Raw genomic sequence first — 22,292 nt, 5'->3', positions numbered from 1 at the left:
ATTATAGCAGTGGTTTTGTGATGTGAACACCTGCCTTCCAAATCAGCCCATACAATCTGTTCACATTAGCCTGGTTGCACACAGAAAAAAGAGTACTGACCACAAAGGTTTCAAACCGGCTCTCTCTAGGTACAAAAATAATAGCATCACCTGTGCATTCTTTATGTATGTGCAAGAGTTCAATCAGTATCTCTTGCTTCATCTTATTCCACTCTACTATAAAGTTTCAATGCCTTTTCTACATTATAAAGAGGAATTGGGCATTTAATTATATTGTCCTATAGATGAGATCCACGTGAGTATAATAATCCAATTAAAAGGCTTTTTTAGGGCTAATAAAATTAAGAGAAGTCAAAACTGCATGGATTTCACATGCAGGTCAAGCTTGCATGACTAATGTGTACAAGTCTCTGAAGGAGGGGTGTCGAGAGGATGAGGCCAGTCTCTTCTCCGTGGTGCCCAGCAACAGGACAAGAGGCAACGGGCAGAAACTGAAGCACAGGAAGTTCCATCTGAACATGAGGAAAAACTTATTTCCTGTGAGGGTGACAGAGCATTGGAACAGGTTGCCCAGAGGGGTAGTGGAGTCTCCTTCGCTGGAGATATTCAAAACCCGTCTGGATGTGATCCTGGGAAATATGCTCTAGAGGACCCTGCTTGAGCAGGGAGGTTGGACTAGTTGATCTCCAGAGGTCCCTTCCAACCTAAACCATTCTGTGTGATTCCGTAATGCGTGGGTGCCTGTTTGCTCAAGTCAGAATTAACACAAACTCCATCTGAAACAGAATTAAATTTTAGCTTCACAGAACAATTTCAATTTCCTAAGAATTCCAGAGCGAGCATTTCAAAGAAGAAATGCTGACATTTGCTGAGAGAGTTCCTTTAATCCACTAGGCCTCCAGATTTATTAATCGTGTAGAGGGCAAATCTTGATTTTTCACAGAACACCTAATCAGGTGAGGATTTGGAAGCCTCAGAAAACTTCCTAAATATGTCATCTCCAGAGGCGAGGGGCAGTTTTCAGAGCCTGCTGGCTGAAATTCACAGTGTTAATGCATACCTAGCATAACCAGACTCCAACCTCTAACTATATGTATGGACCAAATAGTAAGAAGCAACTTGCCACACAAGCCAAACAACTTTGAAAGCAGCTACAACCCAAATTAGAAGTTAACCGTTGTGATCCAGACTGGAGGGCCTAACAGACACAGTACAACTCAAATGGACTGAAAGATTTTAATTCTTCAGTTAACTAAAGACACTCAAGCTACGTGAATTTCAGCAAATCAAAACTGTACAATAAGACAGTGAGATTTCACATACAGGCAGGAAATGGCTACCCTAGAGCTACATCCCAGGATAACCAGCAGGTCCTAATATAATTAGGAAACAATCACTCAAATCACAGAAAATAGAGAAAGCTTCCCAGCCAGTGACTGTACTATCTGAATCTAAACCTTAAATATTTTAAAAGGGGGAAATTCCCCATGTTCTCCTCCCTACTATAAGTCACTGTGCATAGTACAGACAAAACTGATTTCAATAGCAGCGCAAATGAGACTTCCTGTCACTCACAGTCTTGTCCCATAAGTTTTCAGTAAATTTAAGGGATTATGCAGAGGACCACCAGAAGCCAGAAGAGTCACCATTAACATAATTCTGACTTATTTACTGCAGCACAGTGCTGTACAGCCACATGCAGGCTCACATTTCAAAATTACAGCATGAAACATCCCATCTCAGGATTTAAAGAAACTTAGAATACATCTAGCACATCCATAAGAGTCCCTCACATGTGGGATTACTCTTCACAGTAGTTTACCTAATATTTTGTTTCATGCAGTGAAAAAGTTCTCAGCCGATAAGGACTTGAGTATAGCCTTCATGAAACTCCCTCCTCACGCAAGAGGATGTAATTCACGCAAGGGAAGTCTTCCTCCTTCCCTCACAGGCTTATATTTAGCTTTCCTTTTCTCATTTCATCCTACTACTCCTAGCTCTAGATTCTACTCATATGCTGAGAGCTACAGACACTTAATTGTAAAAGCAGAGTCATTGAAATGGGACTGGTGGAATCTGAACTCATTTCTCTGTAGTTCTGACGTCTTCCTGTGTGATCGAGGAAGCAAATCACTTAATATTTTGTACTTCAATCCCCCCCACCACACCAAAGGGAAAAAACACCTCTCCAACGGTATTGTTCTCCTGATAAGACACATTCACCCCAATACTACAGTGATGAAGTCTCATATTTACATATAGTCTTCCTCTATTATCTTCTCCAATTCCATAGCGATATAAGGTGAGGAATAAAGATTTCTCCTTTCACGAAATAGGAAGGCTGTAGGTATGGCCTTTGGTACCAGCAGATACTGATACCTCTACTGGTAACAACAAAATACCAAACCATCCTGCCAGGAAAGAAAAAAAACATTATAGTGATATGGGTCTGTATCTGCAATATTTAATTGCAACTCACCTGTGAACTTAGAAGACTAAAAAAACTCCACAAAAGATAAATGAGATCAGTTTGTTAATTTTCATCACCTTTTCTCCCATGAGCTAGCTATCTCAAACTAAAGACATCCTTGCTTCTTCCTTCTTCAAACATACAATTCTGACTTTGTTGTTAGTGGAAAAAGCAGGCACGCTCTTATAACACAGTAAGCTAATGAGTATTAGGGTTTTGGTATTAAAATGTTAGGTTATATATATGTTTAAAAATTGCTTAGAGAAAACAAGTTAGCCCAGGAAGTACAACAGCATTAGGGTTCAAGCTGCAGATATATAGATACTACAGAAAGTTTCATCATCACTGTATTTTTAAAGAGAATATCTTTTCTTCTACACTTTCTTTTCTGCTCTGGAGACAACCAGAGATAGACATTTAAAAGAGAATCTCATCTTCAGTGGTGCAGAGCACTAAGAGCTATCACAGAGAAAGGCTTCCCAGCAGGAAAGCTGTGCTCCATTCACAGAGTTCAGTGGTTCCACACGTGCAGGAACACACACATACACACCAAGCACTTGAACAAAAACTCCATCTCTCCTGTCCCCACTTCACATTTCATTCTCATAAATATTTCGTCCCAGCCTCTCAGAAGGATCTTTTCAGGGAGTGAGAAAGCTGGGGAGAAAGGTCCAGTTCTCTGTTTAATGAGAGTACCTAAAAGAGGTCTGTCTTTAAAAGATAAACCTGAAGAAGGGAGTGGTATTTTCATCCTCTCCTATTTTCAGTACCTGAAACAAAACCTTAGAAAAGGGAGCTTTTCCAGAAAGAATAAAGAAGCTGATAACAGCAATTAAATGGATCTAGAAACACAGCAGAATCACTTGGTGGACACTATCTTTTTATACTCAGTAACAGGAAGAGCAGAAACTTTCCCAAGTCTCTCCAAATCATCCACAACACCACTGGACTCTTTGGGGGAATTAAACCTCATATTGTGGCTTTCCCCTTCAAATCAAAAAGCCCCCAAATATTCCATTGGAAAAACCTGAATCTTCCAAATATAACTACAAGCAAGCAAGGACACAAGCGTTTTAGTATTCAAGATGGAAGTACTCTTGGGTCTCTAGTGCTGACTGCTGTGAAACTTTCTCTTTGGAACCGAATAACCACTCACTCAAAACCTTCTATCAGAAGAAATATTTTTTCTACTCATGCAGAGAAAGAAGCAAAAAAGTGCCCTGCCCTATCAATCTTAGGGAACAAAGCACTTATTTTTATCATGAGCACAGGTGCCTTTCAAGGGACATCAGGTTTCCAGCACAGGCGAGATGCACACAGGCATGCAACCTCACAAAAAAGTCTTTGTCTTCTGAGGGGGTTGCAGGATTGAATTTCATCTGAAAGGAACTGCGAGAAACCAAAATCACCCTGAACTGGAACAGGGAAGAAGAGTTTATTCTGCGTAGTGTTCTCTTTCCCTCTCCTCATTTTTCTCCCCTAGTGCTGCCCACTGCCCCCCTCTCCCCCTCCCATTCCCAAGAAATAGCTCCTCAGGAACTTTTGCTGCAGAAGCCCAAGAGATTCCTTTCCTTCTGGGTTTTCAAACTAAACTCACTCTTGGTATTTTGTATGGACAGCAGTACCTCTCCTTGAATTTTTCTGCCCTCTAGCTGTGCAATCTTAGACATACTTTTTACCTCAGGAACACAGCACAGTTTGAATGTGCCACGGACGGGTAGCATCACATTTATGAATCTTATAACAACTGTTTTAAGCACATGCCTAGATCTTTCCTTTTTCAGGAAAGTTCTGCAAAGACATGCTTAAGTCTCGTCTATTCAGTGGCATTTCAGCATGTACTTTGGTGCTTTGCATAACCAGGATTGTGTGTAACTTTCAGACCTACAGACTCTAAGGTGTTTATTTACTGTATGTGTCTGAAGGCTTGTACAGCAGCCCACAAACCAACTTCTATCTCTGCCACAGATTTATTCTGCAACAGTTTTTGTGCCTCAGTTTACCTATAAATTAAATGCAGAGAAGCATGCATGCCCTCTCCCACAGATTGTCTGTGTGTTAATTAGGCTTAAACAGACATTCAGAAGACCTATACCTAAAATAAAAACATGACTGAATATTAGATAGTAATTCCACAATCAGCTGCTGCATGTCTCCTCTAGGATTACAGTATTTAACATCCTTTAACATCCTGCTTTCATTTAGAAGGAAGAGGGCAACAATCTGAAACAATTACGCCTCTCTCCCTAGAGGTTTCCCCTACAACAGGGGGAGATGAGTGTGCAAAGAATGGTATTTAGATAACCTGGCTATGGAAAAACTACCTGCCTGGGCTCCCTATATAGTCAATGGAGAACGGAGGAGAGACTATCCTCCAGAGGGCAGATCAGAGCATTGCAGAGAGATTCCCTTATGACTCCACTTCTGGAGGCAGCTCTCTCCTCTCTGGCAGCTGCATGGACACGCAGAGGGTGAACGGATGCCTCAGCGTGTCTCTGGGCAAGATGGGTAATGCCAGGGATTCAGTGTTATTCCTCTTACTGACCAGATACAACTCTATTCAATTATAGCTATCAGTTGCAAGAAGAAATAGCCAGACTGCTCAACAAGGGTGCATTACAGAAACTCATTTTCTAAACCCATGACTTTAAAAGTAGCTAGACATTTCAGCTACCCAAATTGGGATACTCTAACCAAGCCCAATGCTACTGTGTATTTCTCAGCAATGATCCCCTTTATGGAAGTCTCAAAATTCATTAGTCACTTTTTGAAAGAGTGCCACAAATCAGAACATGCCCCCAGAACATGATAATCAAATTCCTCCAGAAAAAGACATTGGTGAAAACCAACAATCTGCTCCAAAATGGGATGACTTCACTGCACAGACAGTTCACTGCAATTGTTCTTAGGGGCATGGGTGGCAGAAAAAGCCAAAACTGTAAAAAATTGCTTTTATATTAGCAAAGTGCTGTAACAGCAATCTTTTCTCTTCCTCCCCAGACACAGTCGGTAATATGAGATATAATGACAGATACTCACAATGGTAGAACAGATTGATTAAATGCAATGCAAGTAAAGGTCATAGCACTAAATAAATGAACACTTCATTTGTTTTTATTATTATTAATGTAAGAATAGACTCCATAACACAGACATTTAGATCAAAACTAACCCCCCCCTCTCTCTCTTTTAAGGAGATAACTGAAGCCTTTCAGCCTCTGCTTACTTTCAGCCAGGCTTCCAGAAATACTGCCTGCTCATCCCATCTTCATGAACACATCACCACTTTGTGCGTAGAAGTGACCTGACATACCATTTATGGACCATTTGCAACAAACACAGCTGAAAGGCCAAAGCAGCCCAAGTGAGAGGGTCGCAGGCACTGGGGTTGGCAGAGATGCTGACTCACTCTGTAACCTTGGCCAACTCCCCTCAGCTGGTCAAATTGTTCATCAGCTGAAAATAGAACCACACCAAGAAACAGATGCTCCAGATGAGTTTCACTCCCTTGGGCTGACTATCAAAGGCTGACCGGCAGGGTTGCCACAGCAAGAGGGACAGATTCAGAGCCATGTTCTCTGGGTCCATCCTGCCCACTCCACCAGGCAGTCCGAAACCTGAAGAAATCTACCATCAAACACCCTCCCATCCTTCCCCTTTCCCACTCTACTTGATTAAATAAACAACAGAAAAAAAAGCAACAGGATTGCAACCACATTACTTTGTCATTGGCCCATGCACTGCATGGTCCAAGGGAGTGCACAATCATTCTCCCCTCCCTATTTTCCTTTTTTTCCCCTTTCTTTTTCTTTTCCTTCCGTTATCTCTTTCTGCTAGTATGCACTTGTCTGTCCTCTCACCTCCCTGCCCATGGCATGATCAGCTCCCTCATACACTAGCAGTTGTATTTGTGTTCACATCCCAGTGTGGCGCAAGACGCCTTTTAACTTGGCGGGTACCTCAGGCCTGTCTCTGAAAGTGATCAGCTCTGTGTCCCAGGGACAGCAGAACTGTGTGGATCAGCAACATGGGTCAGCAGGTCCAGAGGCTGGTTAATCAGACAACAATTCACAACCACTGAACTCACGGGGGCAGGCGGGCAGGCAAAGGAGACGAGACAGTTCCATCTAAACCCAGTACAGACCTTGTCCACTCATAAGAGACCAGGTATATGGAAGGGCATGATACTGTAGTCACCCCTGCGAGTCTGGCCTCACTATCGCACCCAAGCACAGTTAAATACTGGGTCTATATGTATCAAAATAACTATACAGGCACAATCCATTTCCTTCTGAGGAGGCATAATGGGAACTGCTGCTAACAGAGTGTTTTGAGAACAGGTCATTTATTTGGATGTCTGTATGAAGTTTTCTATTTTTTGTAAATATGGTTGCCATTCTTCAAACAGAAAAATAAACCTCATGGAAAAGGGAAAAAATATCCAGAGAGATGAGAGTCTTGCATCTGCAGCATGGATAGTGTGAGTACCCAGTGGTCAGACAGCAATCTGCAAACTTATCAATCTCATAAGCAGTGATAACAACTCCTTAGCAGTTGTTATAAATAACCAGAATAATGAAAGCAATGAGCGGGAGGCATACTAAGCCTTTACTTATAAGGAGGGCTTGAAATAAGCCTCATGAAGAATCTGCCTGGCTCACACGCTTGTCTGCGAAGCACAGGACTCATTTAAGAGAGGCCAGCGTTCAGGAATTCTAGCTGAAGCACACTTCGAGGAGACGGTGTTCATTTTTCTTAAAGTACTTGCAGCACAGCACACGGATGAGAGAGCAAACAAGTTCTTCTTTAAGTGGTACCAGGTGAATCCAGAAACGAAGCAAGATAGGGTTACAGAAGCTGCAGAGATGTTACAGAATTCTGTAGGCCTGTGAAACAATACCTTAAGACCCCTGCTAAGTAACCCTAGAGATAATGATAAAACTAATCTTACCTTTAAAGTTGCCAATGAACAAGCCAGGCAGAATCTGTGAGAAAGAAATATAGTATCAAATATAGATATCTTGTGGTAACACAATTTGACAAAGTTCGATTTGCATACAGGATGGAACATACTACTTTAGCAGACTATTGTCAAAAGCAGTCTAAAAAGTGCTGACTACACTTTGTGCGTCTTTGCAGCCTTCTTAAACTGCACTACCCTAGCTATGCTGCACTTTGAAAGCTTTCGTTGAGAACCAGTTGTTAATCATGTTGGACTCTCACATAATGGTCTCTCTCCAAGGATATCAAAAGCGTTTTACAAATATGAAGTGGGCCTCACAACTTGCCCCTCCCCCCCACTGTATGAGTTACCCTTATTTAAGCAGTGATGAAACGTCAAACAGAAAAGGTAAGTGATTTGCCTAAAGTTGCTAAGCAAGCTGGACAAAGCACTGCAAAAAAGAAAATCCAGCAAATCACAAAGCGCAAAGCCACGCTAGTCAGCGCCACAGCACTGTCGCGCTCTTACACAGAGGAAATCACTGCAAACAGCTACTTGTGTATTCACATAGAATGAGAATTGATGAAAGTCTGTGAGTTGCATTTTCTCTCCCAGATCTACCCACTCACATCAACACTCCCAGAAGCCCGCACTGTTCTCAGTTACAAGACTTTCTTTAACTTGCGAGTTTCAAGGTCAGCCTGAGGACCAGCCCCGGGCAGCCCAAGGACACATGCCTGCACACACAGGCAGGTAAACACTGCGATGCTACCCTTCCCACCCTTTCATACCCCTCCCAACTTGGAAACAGCAACAAAGATGCACACACGCACATGGGGGGGGGGGGGGGAAAGGCAACGAGATCATATGATCCATTTTTCTTTGGTGCACACAGAGCATACCACCAATACAGATATGTCAGCACTAACTTCCTAAAGCCTTAGCAACGCCCAAATGTCATCACAACAGCAGCAACAGTCTCTCAAGCACAGCTATTTAAAGGGAAAACTCCACCCATTTTGCTCAGTCCAGCTGTGTAGAAGTTCCGAAAGTCATGAAGGACTTTTTATTGGGGATTATCAGATGAGCCTCTGCCTTGCAGCAACCTGCCTGTTGAAAGGCAACCTAGCTTATCACACTAGGGTTAGCCAGCCAACAGAAGGGCCTGTAAAGTAGCTTCTGATCTGCCCTAATGCTATGGGTTGCATCTGATAATAACATAGCATTCACTACTACCTTACCCAGCCTATAGAAAACAGAGAAGCGCCAGCCATTCACACGCTACCTGTAGCTTTGGGTTGCGCAAACCTTCCTCCTCCTCTGCTTTGCTGGATAATCTATCACCATGTGCCATGTCACATCAGCTCTGACCATGAGGCTCAATTCTGCAACCATTATTAAAAGATGACCTCTCTGTGGCCCTTGCTATACCCTGAACGATTTACAAAGCCAAACAGTATTCATGCATACCTTTCTTGGTTTTGTCATCTCAGTCTTGGAAAGTAATTCAGAAAACTTACAATTAAGGGCTAGAAGACAACATAAACTACACAAAAAAATGTTTCTTTAATCCGGTACAAACAGGGACCTGTAAGTTTTGCACAGATAAGCCCATACACCTTTCCCCATTTTTCCTTCCCTCTTCATTTTTCATTTGTAAAAATTCAGCTTTCCTATAAAAGTAGGAAGGGGGGAAAAAAAAGCAGTATAATTTCTAATGATGGGGTATCAAGCAGGGAAAAGCATCCTTTCAACTCTCTCTTGTCCCTTTCCACACGGACAAAAGTCATAGTTTTATGGACCGATTATTTTAAGCATACTTGCAGCTCTGAATCCGCTAGACCAAAGGCCACCACCTCAGGCTAAGAATCAGCAGTCAGAAGCTCCTCTAAAAAGAGGAGAGTACCTGAGAGCCATTGCTAAGGGCCAAAATCTACAGACAAAACATGTTCTAAAGTAAAAATGAGTCTAATTGGCAAACAATTTCACCAATAAGCTCACCCCCAGCCAGCTCCCTCACCTTAGGCTTAGAAAAAAGAGAGAGAGAAAGGGGGAGAGGGAGAGAAAGGGAGAGAGAGAGAAGACGAACAAAAGAAAAAGCCTTTCTGATACTTTTAGACAGCAGTCTGGTATTTTCTATCTGTAGCACAAATCTCAGATCACAACAGCCTACTCTGGGCTACAGCATTTTAGACTCCAAGACATTATTTCCGCATCAAGTATGTGCTCTCAAGAGAGGATGAAAGCTTAAATTCCAGTCACAGTCATTAAGATTAGACATTATAAATTAAAGAGATACCAAGAAACACTAGGGGAGGAAGGGGTTTAAAAACGAGGCTTTTTAGACTGTTGTTGGAGGAGGAAAAATCCAGAAGTTCGTGCATAATGAAGCAACATTGTGTACTAGATAGAAAATTAGGACACCATGCAACCACAGACAGATGTTACCCCTGTTGTCCTAGTCATTCTAGAAGCAAGAAACATTACTATGGGTGAAAGCTACCTGGAAAGAAGTGAATCTTCATACAGTGCTGACTAATACTTCGGATCTAGACTATGGCTGGGAACTTTCAGCTGTGTCATCTCACACTGCCATGAGTAACTGCAGCTCGAAGCTACAAAAAATGAAGGCTGATGGCTGCTAGGGGCGTGTGAGCGAAGGGGTGGGAGGCAGAAGAGAAAAAATAAGGTGGTTGTTTTTGTGAACTTTTCAACCACTGCTTTATGAATAAAAACAGTAGCCTCTTTATATCATCCGAAACATTGAAAAAATGACCACGGACTAAATAACAGATGTTACAAGACTGCACAACCAAGCAACAAGGACAGCAACGCCTGTCTTCATTCTCATCTCTTTCATGAGAACAGCTAATGGCTACCTCGCACAAAGGGAGAGCCCTGCAGTGGACAGCTAACACTCTTTATCAGTCCTCTTGCAAGATACACTTCTCAGAAATGTTTAAATGGTTGCTTTGTCACTGTTTTCTATGTAGACACACACACAGACACTTAGTATAAAGCAGCAAACTCCTTGCCCAATGTTACTTCCAGCTGCGGTAGTACTGATTGATGCTCTGGATACATGACTTCCTCAGGACAAGTTCATTGTAGTCAATTGGGTTTTCTGTGGAAATGGCAAAAAACTGCAGAACACACTCAGGAGTGGGTCAGCCCACCTTATCAGGTGGCACAGGAGAGTCACATAGATCAGTGAGACACATTCGCTGCTGATGAAAATTGGCACAGCTTCACTGACTTCCATAGAACTATTTGCATCAGCTGTAACTACCCACACTGATTTACATTTCTTACGAATCAGCCTTTACAACAAATACGGCTTATCTGCCCTTTTTGTAGAGATAACACTCAACTCACCCCTTCAAAAAGGGTCTGTATGAATAACGGGCATTTAACTGCATCAGGACAAGCAAGGACTAAATCCCAGCAAAGACTCTTCACTAAGCACATCCTGTTCACAGATAATCAAATCTAAGTACTACAGTCTCTAGCATCATCTCAGCTGCTAGCCCTCAGCTCCAGGAAAACCTCTTTGTAATTTTAAACTACAGACTTCAACTTGGACTTTGAACACAAGACAAGGTTAGACATTAAACATGAAGACAAATCAGGCCACCAGAACAACTTCCTAACAGCCAGATCCTATCATTCATTCTGTACTTTAAAGATTAAAAAAAAAAAAAAAAGGTAAGACACTGAAAATTAATTGTAGTTAAGTGGTAACTTTGAACTCAAAGCATGTTCATTAGCCAATTACCCTTTTATGAGTAGAAAGAGAATAATATTATGAACTTCAGTTTAATTGGGAAAAAAATTAGGAGGCCTGGATGGGCTTCAGAAAAACAAACAAACAAAAAACCAAAAAACAAGCACAGCTAATTTTACAAATAAGAAAATTAACAACAAAATAAAATCCCCACCCAAAGAGTATGCCAGGCTTCCAGCCCTCCTATCAGCACTAATGGCCATATAAAGTCAGGTGCAATTACTATTTGCTATGAAATACATGAATATCATGTTACCGAAAAACAGGAGGGGACCATGCCACTGAGAAAGGCTCAGCATCCGAGAGCAGCAACAGCAGCTGTAGCAGTCTCTGGAGCTTTTCCTTACCATTCCCGTTACAGGTCACAACTAATCCTCTTCCCCTGGCTTCAGTACAAAGAGATTCTCTTAAATGAAATAGTCCACCATTGGTTAAGCTGTTTATTTTCTTCTATAATGTGCATATAGCTCTAAGACAAAAAAGCACTGCATTTGGTAACTAAGGTAATTCGTACTGATACACTGAGTCAAGGAAATACTTCCAAACAGCAGCATTCATGATTTTACGTCTCTTTGCCCCTCCCGTTAATGCTGACTCACAAGACCAAAAGGAACAGATGATCCAGGGGCACATTCTGAAGGGGACGAGTACAAGACCTACACTCAGGACCCCTACAAAAATAAACCTTGATGGCCAGTACCCAACATCGTTGTAGCCTCCTTAGAGGAGCCGACTCTCCCAGAAACGCTGAACATTTCAGCATCTTGGTGAAAGCAATAAGAAGGCAGGAGAAAAATCAAAGCAGTGCTACGCTTTTCCTGAAAGCTCCAGCTGGTATGTCAGGGTAACACGTAACAGAAATAAATTGACCACACTTACAAGTCATCGATCACCAATTCCTGCTCAGATGGTACTACAGCAGATGTGCCGCAGAGAAAAAGAGCTAAGTTTCAAAGAACGCAGAATTGTCATTTTTTTCTGGAATGCAACTTTAGCATTCCCTATCAAAGCACCTAGAGTGACAGGATGATTTTTAACTTTAAAAAAAAAAAAAAAACCTACACACATCTGACAGAAGCCTCTCCAGTTGCATTTCTTCCTTAGCAGCCACTCCTCCACTCCTGGAAGAAGTGCCTCCAAGGAATGACTAGATATCACGACATTGACCCCAGCCTTCCAGGGAGAAAATGGAAAGAAGGACCAAGGGAAGTTCTACCCCTATCCACTAACTGAGCTGGATTAGCCAACCAGATCTTTCCTCCAACTAAAGTCTCTATTTTGATTTATCCATCCACTTGATGAAAACATTTCTTTGATAGCTCATCAAGTACTCTGGATGTTCACCAAACTGATTTCCAGGGGACAGAGATGCTACACAGACAGAACTTGAGAGCAGTTAGCTCTTGTTCTTCTCTTCCTTCTAGGATGCCATACTCATGGCAAAGCTTCCCCCAAAGTACTCGAAGTGGGATGTTAGACAGAAGAGATGACTCAACTAATGTTCTTCTTAGTAAGCTATATAAAAGGCTAGCTACCACCATGCTTTCAAACCTGGGTTTAAAACAGAAGTGGAGATGCTGAGACAAATCACAGTTGTCCTTTGATAAACATGACAATAGACCAGGGGAGTCAGCGCTTACAATAAGCCTCCACTGCCAAAAAAGCCAACACCCTTTACCGAACGGATCCATCTTCCTTCCTCACTGCTGTCTCCACTGGGCCAAGTGCTTTCCTGTCCCCCTAGAGCCCAACACCGAGCCCAGCCCACCAGTGACAGCCAGTATCTGCCTGGGGCTTCGCGCTTTCAGAGCTCTTCATGCAATTCCCCGGTCGGCGCGGGCAGATGGCGGAAGGGGAGCAGGCTGGCGTCCATAATCGTATTTCGGAAACAGGGAGGCAAGCGACTGCGAAGTTTAGAAATTTCGTCACGCGCTCGCTGCCTTCTCCAGGCCCACCACGCAGCGCTCAAGGTCCTGCCGCGGGTCAGCCGGCCTGCCCCGAGTGCTCAAGGTCCTGCTCGGCCTGCCCCGAGCAGCAGCGACGCTCCCGCTTGCAGACCCCTTGGCCAGGCAGGTGGCCCTGAGCCGCCCCTCCACAGGGGTCACAACCCTCTGGAAAGCGCTACCCGAGTACACCAAAAACTGGTGTGGAGTGTTTTTTTTGTTTTTTTGTTTTTTTTGGGGGGGGGGGACACAAACGGAGGAGAGAGCCAGGGAGGTCGGGGCGACCCTCCGGGGGGATTGCCAGGGCCCGGCCCGGCGGGAAGGGCCAGGGAGCCGGTGGCGCAGCCCCGGAGGCCGCCATTGCCCCCCGCCACGGCTGCCGGCGGAAAGGGGCCGGCGCTGGCCCGCGGCGGCGGTGCCCCCCCCCTCCCCCCGGCGGCCGTTGGGGCCGGCGGTTAGAGGCGGGCGCGCGGGGCCGCCCCCACCGCGGCGGGCATCAGCCGCGGGCAGAGCCCCGGCACCGGCGGAGGAGGAAACGCGCCCCGAGGGAGATAGGCAGCTCTGGTCTCCTTCCCTTCCCCCTCGCCTCAGGGAGGGGAGGGGAAGGGAAAAAAAAAAAAAAGAAAAGAAACACCTCAAAGTTAAAGAGAAAGCCTCTGCTTTTCCCACAAAGACAAAGGAGGGGGAGAGGCGGCATCCAGCGGGGAAGGAGCGTGATCCTCGGAGACCTGCCACCGCTCCGCCTCGCCCGCGCACATGCACTCACACACACAAATAACAATAAGCAGCGTTACCTTGTTCATCCCATTCCCCATGGCTTAAGCGACCTGCACTTTAGCACCGCAGGAGAAACTGTCGGCTGCAGGCTAATTAGCTGCCAGCGGCAGGTCAGCGTGCATGGGAAAGTGCTTGCCGGGGGTGACTGGGTATGAGCTTATTGTTAATTAGGACGGCGGCGGCTGCTGCGGCTGCTGTTGTTGTTGTTATTATTTGGAAGGGTTACGAGCATCTCCCCCGGCACGGGCTGGGGTTTCTCCCGGCTGCCGGGCGATCAGAGGCGGGTTTCCGCTCGGCCGCCCCCGGGACGAGCGACCTGTCGCGGGGCTGCGCCGCCAGGAACTGCCTCCCGCAGCCGCCACCGCCCCCCGCGTGTGATTAAAGCCGCGGCGCGTCAGGCGCAGGCCGGCCTGGGGCTTGTAGTCCGCGCCGCCGCGGGCCCCAGCCGGCGCCCGCCCGCCGGAACTACACGTCCCAGCGCCCCCCGCGCCGCGGACCTCCCCCCCCACCTGTGGCGCCCGGCGCGGCCCGGCCTCGCCTCATTCCTCAGGGGATGAGTAAGGGCGGCGGCGGCGGCGGGGTGCGGGGTGTCTCCGCAGCGAGGGTCCAAACAGCGCTGCATCCGGGCGGTGCACGCAAGCCGGGGGGGGGGGGGGCGAGCGCAGGAGAGAGTGCCGGGCTCTGTGGGGCGGCCGGGGGAGCGATGGCAGCCGGCTGTCGGTGTGTGTGCGTGTGCCGGTGTGTGCCCGTGTCGCCGGTGGACGCCACCCCCGGGCCAAAGTGCTGCGCGGAGGCCTCGCTGCAGAGCTGTGCTGGCGTGTGACATGATCGCGCAGGCAGATTTCGTGGTTTGCGGCGCGGCTTTACAGCGAGGGCAGGGCTGCGGTGTCAGAGCCGGCAGGTCATGCCCAACTGGCCTTCCCGGATGCCTTCGTCTACTAGTAGGTGCAGTCCTGAAGCCAGATCCACACTGACGAATTTTATGTTTTTAGCTTGACTTCAAACGGGCCATCGCATGCCCAAGGACCAGCCTGGCTGGTGGTACCTGACCTAGCACGCTGGGGCTCCCACCAGAGCTTCTCACTCCCCAGCCTGTTTCCCTCCCGGTGCGCAAAAGCCCAAAAGTCACAGCAGAGGGGAGGCGCTTGGCCGCAGGCGTGAGGTCAGGCCAGGCCCAGGCGGGATGGCACAGGGAGCAGGGCCTTGCAAAGGGACATGTTCCCCCATCACAACTGTCTGTGTGTGCCTGTCTTCTGCTCTGTGACCCTGTACTGCAGGCACAGCTGTTTGGCAGGTACATAAAGGACATAAAGGCTTAACGGAGATGAACAGAGAGCAGAAAGCAAATAGTTTGAAGGAAAGATGCTCGTTGCATGCATCTTGGCAGGCCTGGGCTCAAAGCCATACTCAATCAGTCTAAATCCATGCGCTTGCTCCCTAACGCTCGGTTATACCGACATGATACAGCCATACCCCTATTCATGGCATGTGTTTCTGACAGGTACGGTGATTGGTGATTCGATAGATAGTGAAGCAATTTTACCCATAAGAATTAATGTAGCAGAGGAGGAATGTATCCAGGTAGTTATGGAATCCGCGCAGTTTAGACACAGAGACAGGATATTCCTACATAACACCGTTGCCTTTAACCAGTTCAGTAACACTGCCCAAAAAAGTGAAATCCTTAATGGCACAAATGCAAAACAAAGACAAGAGAGATGCGTAGCCAGCTTCAGCTGCTCTATGCCATTATACAAATATCTGTGTGAAACATAGATAAGTATTTTCAGAAGTACTTGAAATACTGTAATGTAGAAAACGGCATCTTTATTCTGAGCAGTTCTTTTAGCATAAATACTACACTGGGAAAAAACACAAAAATCACCAAAATGTATGGAAAAAAATGATTATACGGACATCCATGTGTCATCTGTGGCTCAAAGAGTTCACCGTCAGCTGTAGTTTGTTGGGCGCATTTCAATAGGACCGGGCTGGTCAGGTGAGTTTGCAGTAGAAGACAGGCAGTGAAAAGGTGAAAGCTGGAGAATAAGGTGATGCAAAGAGTCAGCAAAGCAGGGTATCAACTTGATGGATGAACTCTGAAATGACAGGCAGATGACTGACAGGAACGGGGGCAGCGGGGGACTTTATGAGGAGGCAGTGGTTGCCAGTACCAGCATAGTCTTAGGGAACTATCAGCATAGTCTTAGGGAACTATTTCACAGTCTCCAACTGCAATTGAAGGTTGGCTGTTGCAGTGGCAGTCACACGTCCTCCACCCTTACCCTCAACAGTACATCCATGCCTCCATCCTTAAACTATTCCCAGCCCTTGTCTGAGCCAGCGGGGAATTTGTTCAGAGAACTAGCACCAGGGGAAGTTAGGGATCATTTCCCAGAGCCTGCCCCCCATAGGGGCAGGCAGTTTAGAGCAAGCTCCCATGACAGTGGTGTGTCAAATGACTGGTGAGGAGGCAAGGTGTAGCGTGAGGGTTACTGAGTAATCTTATCCTGGGGTTGTGAGAGGAAATCAATCAGGTGTCTGAATTGTGTGGGCTTGGGAGCCCTCCTGAGCTACACTTCAATCCATGTCAGGGGAGGCGCCAGCGTGAGCCAGCCCCCGCTGCCATCTGCATACCTCAGTTTTCTCAAAAAGCAAACCATGCCAGCAGGTCACTAGGACGCCAACGCATGCTCCAGCCAGGACTATTTGGGATCAGGACCGTGGCTTCACCACATAGACACTCCTGTGCAGCCTCTGGGACCTAGCAGTATGCCTGGCCCTGACCCAGCTTGCAGGGGGAACACGAAGGAGTCACTGCTTTTGCTTTTGAACCATTCCTGAATCTCCTTCTCCCTGAACAGCTCCACAGAGTTTGCAGCGTCCATCATGTTGCTGTCAGCCGCATTAACATCTGAGCGTTCTCTTTGTAAGGCCAGAGAGGATAGCCATTCGACTGAATGTACGGCACTTCTCTCCTCCCTTCCTCCTCTGTATGGCTGGAAAGCTCAGCAATGAGCTCTATCACAGATATTGGCTTTAGCATTTTGTTGGCATAGCTCTCCAAAATGCATTTAGCTTTATTCTCGTGCCACAGAAAATAAGACGGAGGTCCAAAAGGTATGAATCATGGCTTGCCATAATAAGTACTAAGTACGCTCTGCCCCAAAGATGAAAGAATTCTTTACCAGCGACTCCACAGAAATAGTTTCTTTTTGTGAGACAAGATGATAAACTGAATAAATGATACCCCTGATAACTGCAGTGATCTTCAGTGTTGTGCTGAGGTCCACTATAACTGGAAGGCCTTGTGGTCAATGTGCTGTAAGTCTGTGAGCTGGTCACCTCAGTTCACTGTAATTCAATTTCTTCATCTGTAAAGTGCAAATAACAATATTTCTGTCCTTCAAAGAGCCCTGAAAAGTACCGTATGTGGGCAATACACGTGAAATCTTTATATTAGGTAATACACATGGAATACAAGTATATCTAACTTAGTCATCTGACATTTTTTTGAATGGGAAGTGTCATGCAGTTTTCTCTGTTTTATTTTCAAGTTTCATGACTCTCCCTTCAAGACATCTACTTCAGCTTGTGGTGCTTCACTTATTAGAATTTTATTGCCTGTGGGCAGCTTTTGACAATGAAATAGCAAAAAATGAAGTGGGAGAATATAATACAGCAAGATTTAAAAAACAGTGGGAGGAAATCCACTTCAACATTTACTGTGATACATAGTATCTCCTTTTCTCCCCTACAGCTCTAGAGAGGGACTCCTGATATTGTTGCCAGACCTGTCTCTCTTGCCAGTTATTCCAAGAATTCATCTGTTTTAGTTCTTCAGCTGTTGTTTAATAAACCACTACATAATGCATTTATGGGGACTGATCTTCAGCGGGCCTAAATCAACACAGGCTGTTCACTGATAGTCACTTCTGAGAATCTTATTCCTTGTGTTTAGTCTCTGCACTGTTATTAATACTTGGAAAGTCCATTTTAAAAAGCAGCTATCCTGAAATGAATGGAGTGAAAAAATGAATTCAGCAAATAAAAGCAAAAAGTTCTTGCTTAATCTCATAGCTTTCAGTTTCCCTGAAAAGAGAGATCCCTGCAGCACAGCCTGTAATCCCACAGATCCAGGGATTTCTGTACTGCTTTGTGATAAGATCATGATAAATTAAGTACTCTCCAGTCATTGATTTTGCACACAAATGTATGCGGTCATGCCAAAACTCCAGTTACTGCATTGCTCTTCTAGGCAATTGCCTGAAAAACAACAAAAGAAACAGAACCACACTGATACTGAAACTGAGCCTTCTTTAAAAAAGTTAGACAAAACTGCTTTGACAGCAGGTTGAGCTAACAATGTTAAAAATAAAGAAGTAAATAACTCTCTACTTGTTATCTTCTGATCTCACTTTCTGTAAACACTAGAGTGCTGAGCTCACATTCAGCCATAGGCAGAAGGCATGTCAGCCATCCAGGATCTGTCAAGAGCTGATAAGTCCTGGGCTGGGTTCCACTGAAACGGCGTCATGACTTAGTTCTCAGAGGTGGCAAGAAAGGACATAAAAAGGATGGCTGGTGAGATATAGCCAGTAGAACGGTTTTCCTCTGAAACATGCTGATTTGATGAAAAGGAACTGTTTAACCAGAAATAAGTAACAAGAAAATTCATAAATCGCACTGGGTTTGTTTTCTAACTGTGCTGAGAGGGTGGTCAGTGGATGGGAAAGAGCTCGGAAGATTCACAACCCCTTCTCTGAAGATTTCTACATGATTTCTAGCCTGTGGCTAGTGCTGTCCCCCAGGGGTCAGTCCTGGGTCCACTCTTGTTCAATATATTCATCAATGACCTGGAGGAAGGGACAGAGTGCACCCTCAGCAAGTTTGCTGATGATACTAAACTGGGGGGAGAGGCTAACACACCAGAAGACTGTGCTGCCATTCAGAGGGACCTGGACAGGCTGGAGAGCTGGGCGGAGAGGAACCTCCTGAAGTTCAACAAAGGCAAGTGCAAGGTCCTGCACCTGGGGAGAAATAACCCCCTGCCCCAGGACAGGCTGGGGGTTGACCTGCTGGAAAGCAGCTCTGCCGAGAAGGACCTGGGAGTACTGGTGGACAACAAGTTAAGCATGAGCCAGCAGTGTGCCCTTGTGGCGAAGAAGGCCAATGGGATCCTGGGGTGCATGAGGCAGAGTGTTGCCAGCAGATGGAGGGAGGTGATCCTGCCCCTCTCCTCAGCCCTGGGGAGGCCTCACCTGGAGTACTATGTCCAGTTCTGGACTCCCTAGTGCAAGAGAGAGATGGCACTGCTGGAGAGAGTCCAGCGGAGGGCTACCAAGATGATTAGAGGGCTGGAGCACCTCTCCTATGAAGAAAGACTGCAAGAGCTGGGCCTGTTCAGCGTGGAGAAGAGAAGATTGAGAGGCGATCTGATCAATCTGTATAAGTATCTGAAGGGGGAGTGTCAAGAGGATGAGGCCAGTCTCTTCTCCGTGGTGCCCAGCAACAGGACAAGAGGCAACGGGCAGAAACTGAACCACAGGAAGTTCCATCTGAACCTGAGAAAAAACTTCTTCACTGTGAGGGTGACTGAGCATTGGAACAGGTTGCCCAGAGAGGTGGTGGAGTCTCCTTCGCTGGAGATATTCAAAACCCGTCTGGATGTGATCCTGGGAAATATGCTCTAGGTGACCCTGCTTGAGCAGGGAGGTTGGACTAGATGATCTCCAGAGGTCCCTTCCAACCTAAACGATTCTGTGATTCTGTGATTCTGTGATTCTGTAATTGTGCTTATAGACATTACTAAAGCATTTTAGAGCCTGTGTACTGGATAGAAGAGATGGCACCCCTATTTATTATCATGTATCCACAGAGCAGAACTCATTCATCATTTTATAAATTCACTGTTTTACGCTTGAGTTCCATTATGTCACTGTGAATCTGCAGTAATTTCATCAAAATCAATGGTGTTGCTGTTTGCTTTAAATCATGAAACTGAAGAGAGTTACCACTGTAGCTTACTCCAGCAGAAAACAGCTGTCAAGAAGCTACTCTCAACAGCTGGCATAGCTACGAGACGTTCATCTCCTGCCTTGCACTCCTGTCACCTCCCCTTCCATTCATAGGCAATATCAACAGGATACAGAGCATGCTACGATGAAAGGGCTGAGCCAGCACCTCAGGCCAAAGTGGCAAAAAAAAAGGCTTTGTGGAGAGCAGGTCCCAAAAAAGGAGCTGGCAATTCAGATAGGAGCAACACTAGAGAATGGCTGAGACTTATCAAGCTTTCCGAAAAGTGTACAAGATAATTTAGTTGTAGGTTAGCTGCCATGGCAACTATGAACCAAATTACTGCCCTTCGGTGTCTCTAGAACTGCCAGCAGCTACTTATGTTTATATGTACTTAAGACTTGAAAAAAATTAATCCTCCTTAAAGCTCAAGATGGATTGCAAATGAATTGCAGATAATGTACTTGTTGTAGGCTGCTTGGTTAAAACATTTAGAAAAACAGAGGTAGAACAAATAATAGGCCTTGAAAACTCTGATTTCTCTAGCTGGTTAAAAAGTAGATCATTTCTTTAACTTTTATAGCAGCCAATTCTAACTCTTAATTTATACTGTTTTGACCTTTTTGCATGTATTTACCAGGTCAACCTGACAACTTTACCTCCAGTGCTTATGTAAGAAAGAAATTGGTCTTAGCAGCAGCTCTATTATTTTTTCACTGTAAGATACAGCCATGTTATAAAAAGAGTAAGACATTTTCTACTAATCCAGGATTTGGGAGAAATATAGTAAAATTTGGGATTTTTAAAAGCAAACTTTTTATTGTAGTGTTATTTTCAACAGAAAATAGGCCATCAAAAAGCATATTGCAAAGCACATATATATTATTAGTTACTAAAAATAGTCCATCGCTGAGTGTGAATGAAAATATCCAAATGCATTCCCTTGATAAGCTAATTATGTATTTGCTTCCCTGGGCAGATATCAGCATTCTCAAATGGAAAGATGCTTTTATAATAACTTAAATTCCGCTTCCATATCTGCATAACCCTAGGGAACACAATCTTCACAAACCTCTGTTCGGGAAGTCAGCTGACAATAATAAACATCAGACTTCTCTTACAGAGTCCATGAAAACTCTTTGGAATTGAAAGAGATCAGTTTCTGAAACTCCCATTGAAGCTTGGTGAGCAGCAGCGGTCCCCTCAGCTGTGACCCACTAGGGGTATGATCCGCTGAAGTCACTAGGAGCCTTTCAATCAGCCGCAGAAGCAGCTGTGGTTAGTGCCACAAGGTAGTCCCCCAGCCGCCCCACAATCACTTGACACTCAGAGTGTGGGCTGAGGTATTCAGTAATCGCTGCCTGAATCCAGCCAAGCCACTGGGCCTACAGCTTTATTTGGTTTCCAAAAGCTTCTGCTTAAAGGAGCATGTCTTAAGATTTCCTGGTTTTGGAAAAATGAAACCAGCTAAAGCTACAATTCTCTATCCCATGTTTTGTTTTCTCAGCCAAAATCTAAGACAGTAATCCTTAAATACCATTTATGAAGCCCACAAAAATAAATACTTACTTTTCCAACATATTCACTGCATTCCCAAAAACATTCAGTTAATCTTGAATTCCTTGCAATGTTGCTTGTACTTGTGGCTCTTTCTTGAAATAACAGTACTGTTGTCATCAGGAGTTATCTATTCAGTGTTTCTTGCAGAGTTTGCCCTTGCTTTGGTTATTTTGGCCTATTGTAGTTATCTATCTGGTCACAGCTATTGTGTCTCTTCAACGTGGCCTCCCAACTACCTGTTAGCCTAGAAAGTCTGTTAGTATGTCTTCATGGCATTCGGGGTTCTGCATGCCCAGGACACTTCAGCAGGCTCTCTGTAAGCTGTTTTTGAGGCAGCCCTGAAAATAGGAGGTGGGTGGGAAGCAAAGCACTGCAAGTTTACAGCCAGTAAAAATGCCTCTTTTGATGTTTGAGACTTAGTGGTTTTAAACCACTAAGATGTTCTCACATTAAGCAGCAGACTCAGTGCCCCTTGCCTTCCTTCTTTCTGGAAGTTATAAAAGATGTGGATGTGTTTTCTACCTTAGTATATATCCACTTGGGATGAAACTTCCTAATACTGTGAACCAATATGACTGCAACTACTGTCAGCAACTATTCAGTGCCTTTGAGGATGTGAATTATGGCAAGATCCAGCATCAAGCTAAAGCAACAGCAAAGCCCAGCGAGTTTCTAATATGTTGAGGATTATAAGCTCTTTGTGATCTCTTCTGAGTTTTTGCTTGTTTGTTTGTTCTGATCCTTTGGTCTGGTACTTGGTTAGACGCACGACTTGCAACATTGGTTCTCCAGTCATACACT

At 45.0% G+C, this 22,292-nt stretch overlaps 1 protein-coding gene across 1 annotated transcript in view; it reads right to left on the bottom strand.

The window, feature by feature from the left end:
* The window catches only part of DUSP22 (dual specificity phosphatase 22), a 44,629-nt gene extending 30,325 nt beyond the window's left edge, over positions 1–14,304 (bottom strand). Inside the window, exons 1-2 of the mRNA XM_068931988.1 lie at positions 13,934–14,304; positions 7,422–7,455 (exon numbers count right to left, since the gene is read on the bottom strand). Coding sequence (XP_068788089.1) covers positions 7,422–7,455; positions 13,934–13,954 — 55 coding nt within the window. The 5' untranslated portion in view covers positions 13,955–14,304. The remainder of the gene's footprint in view (positions 1–7,421; positions 7,456–13,933) is intronic.
* Positions 14,305–22,292: the final 7,988 nt, after the last annotated feature.

Source organism: Struthio camelus, chromosome 2 (genome assembly GCF_040807025.1).
Source record: "Struthio camelus isolate bStrCam1 chromosome 2, bStrCam1.hap1, whole genome shotgun sequence".
NCBI classification, from domain to species: domain Eukaryota; kingdom Metazoa; phylum Chordata; class Aves; order Struthioniformes; family Struthionidae; genus Struthio; species Struthio camelus.
This window is presented reverse-complemented; position numbering and strand designations above follow the sequence as displayed.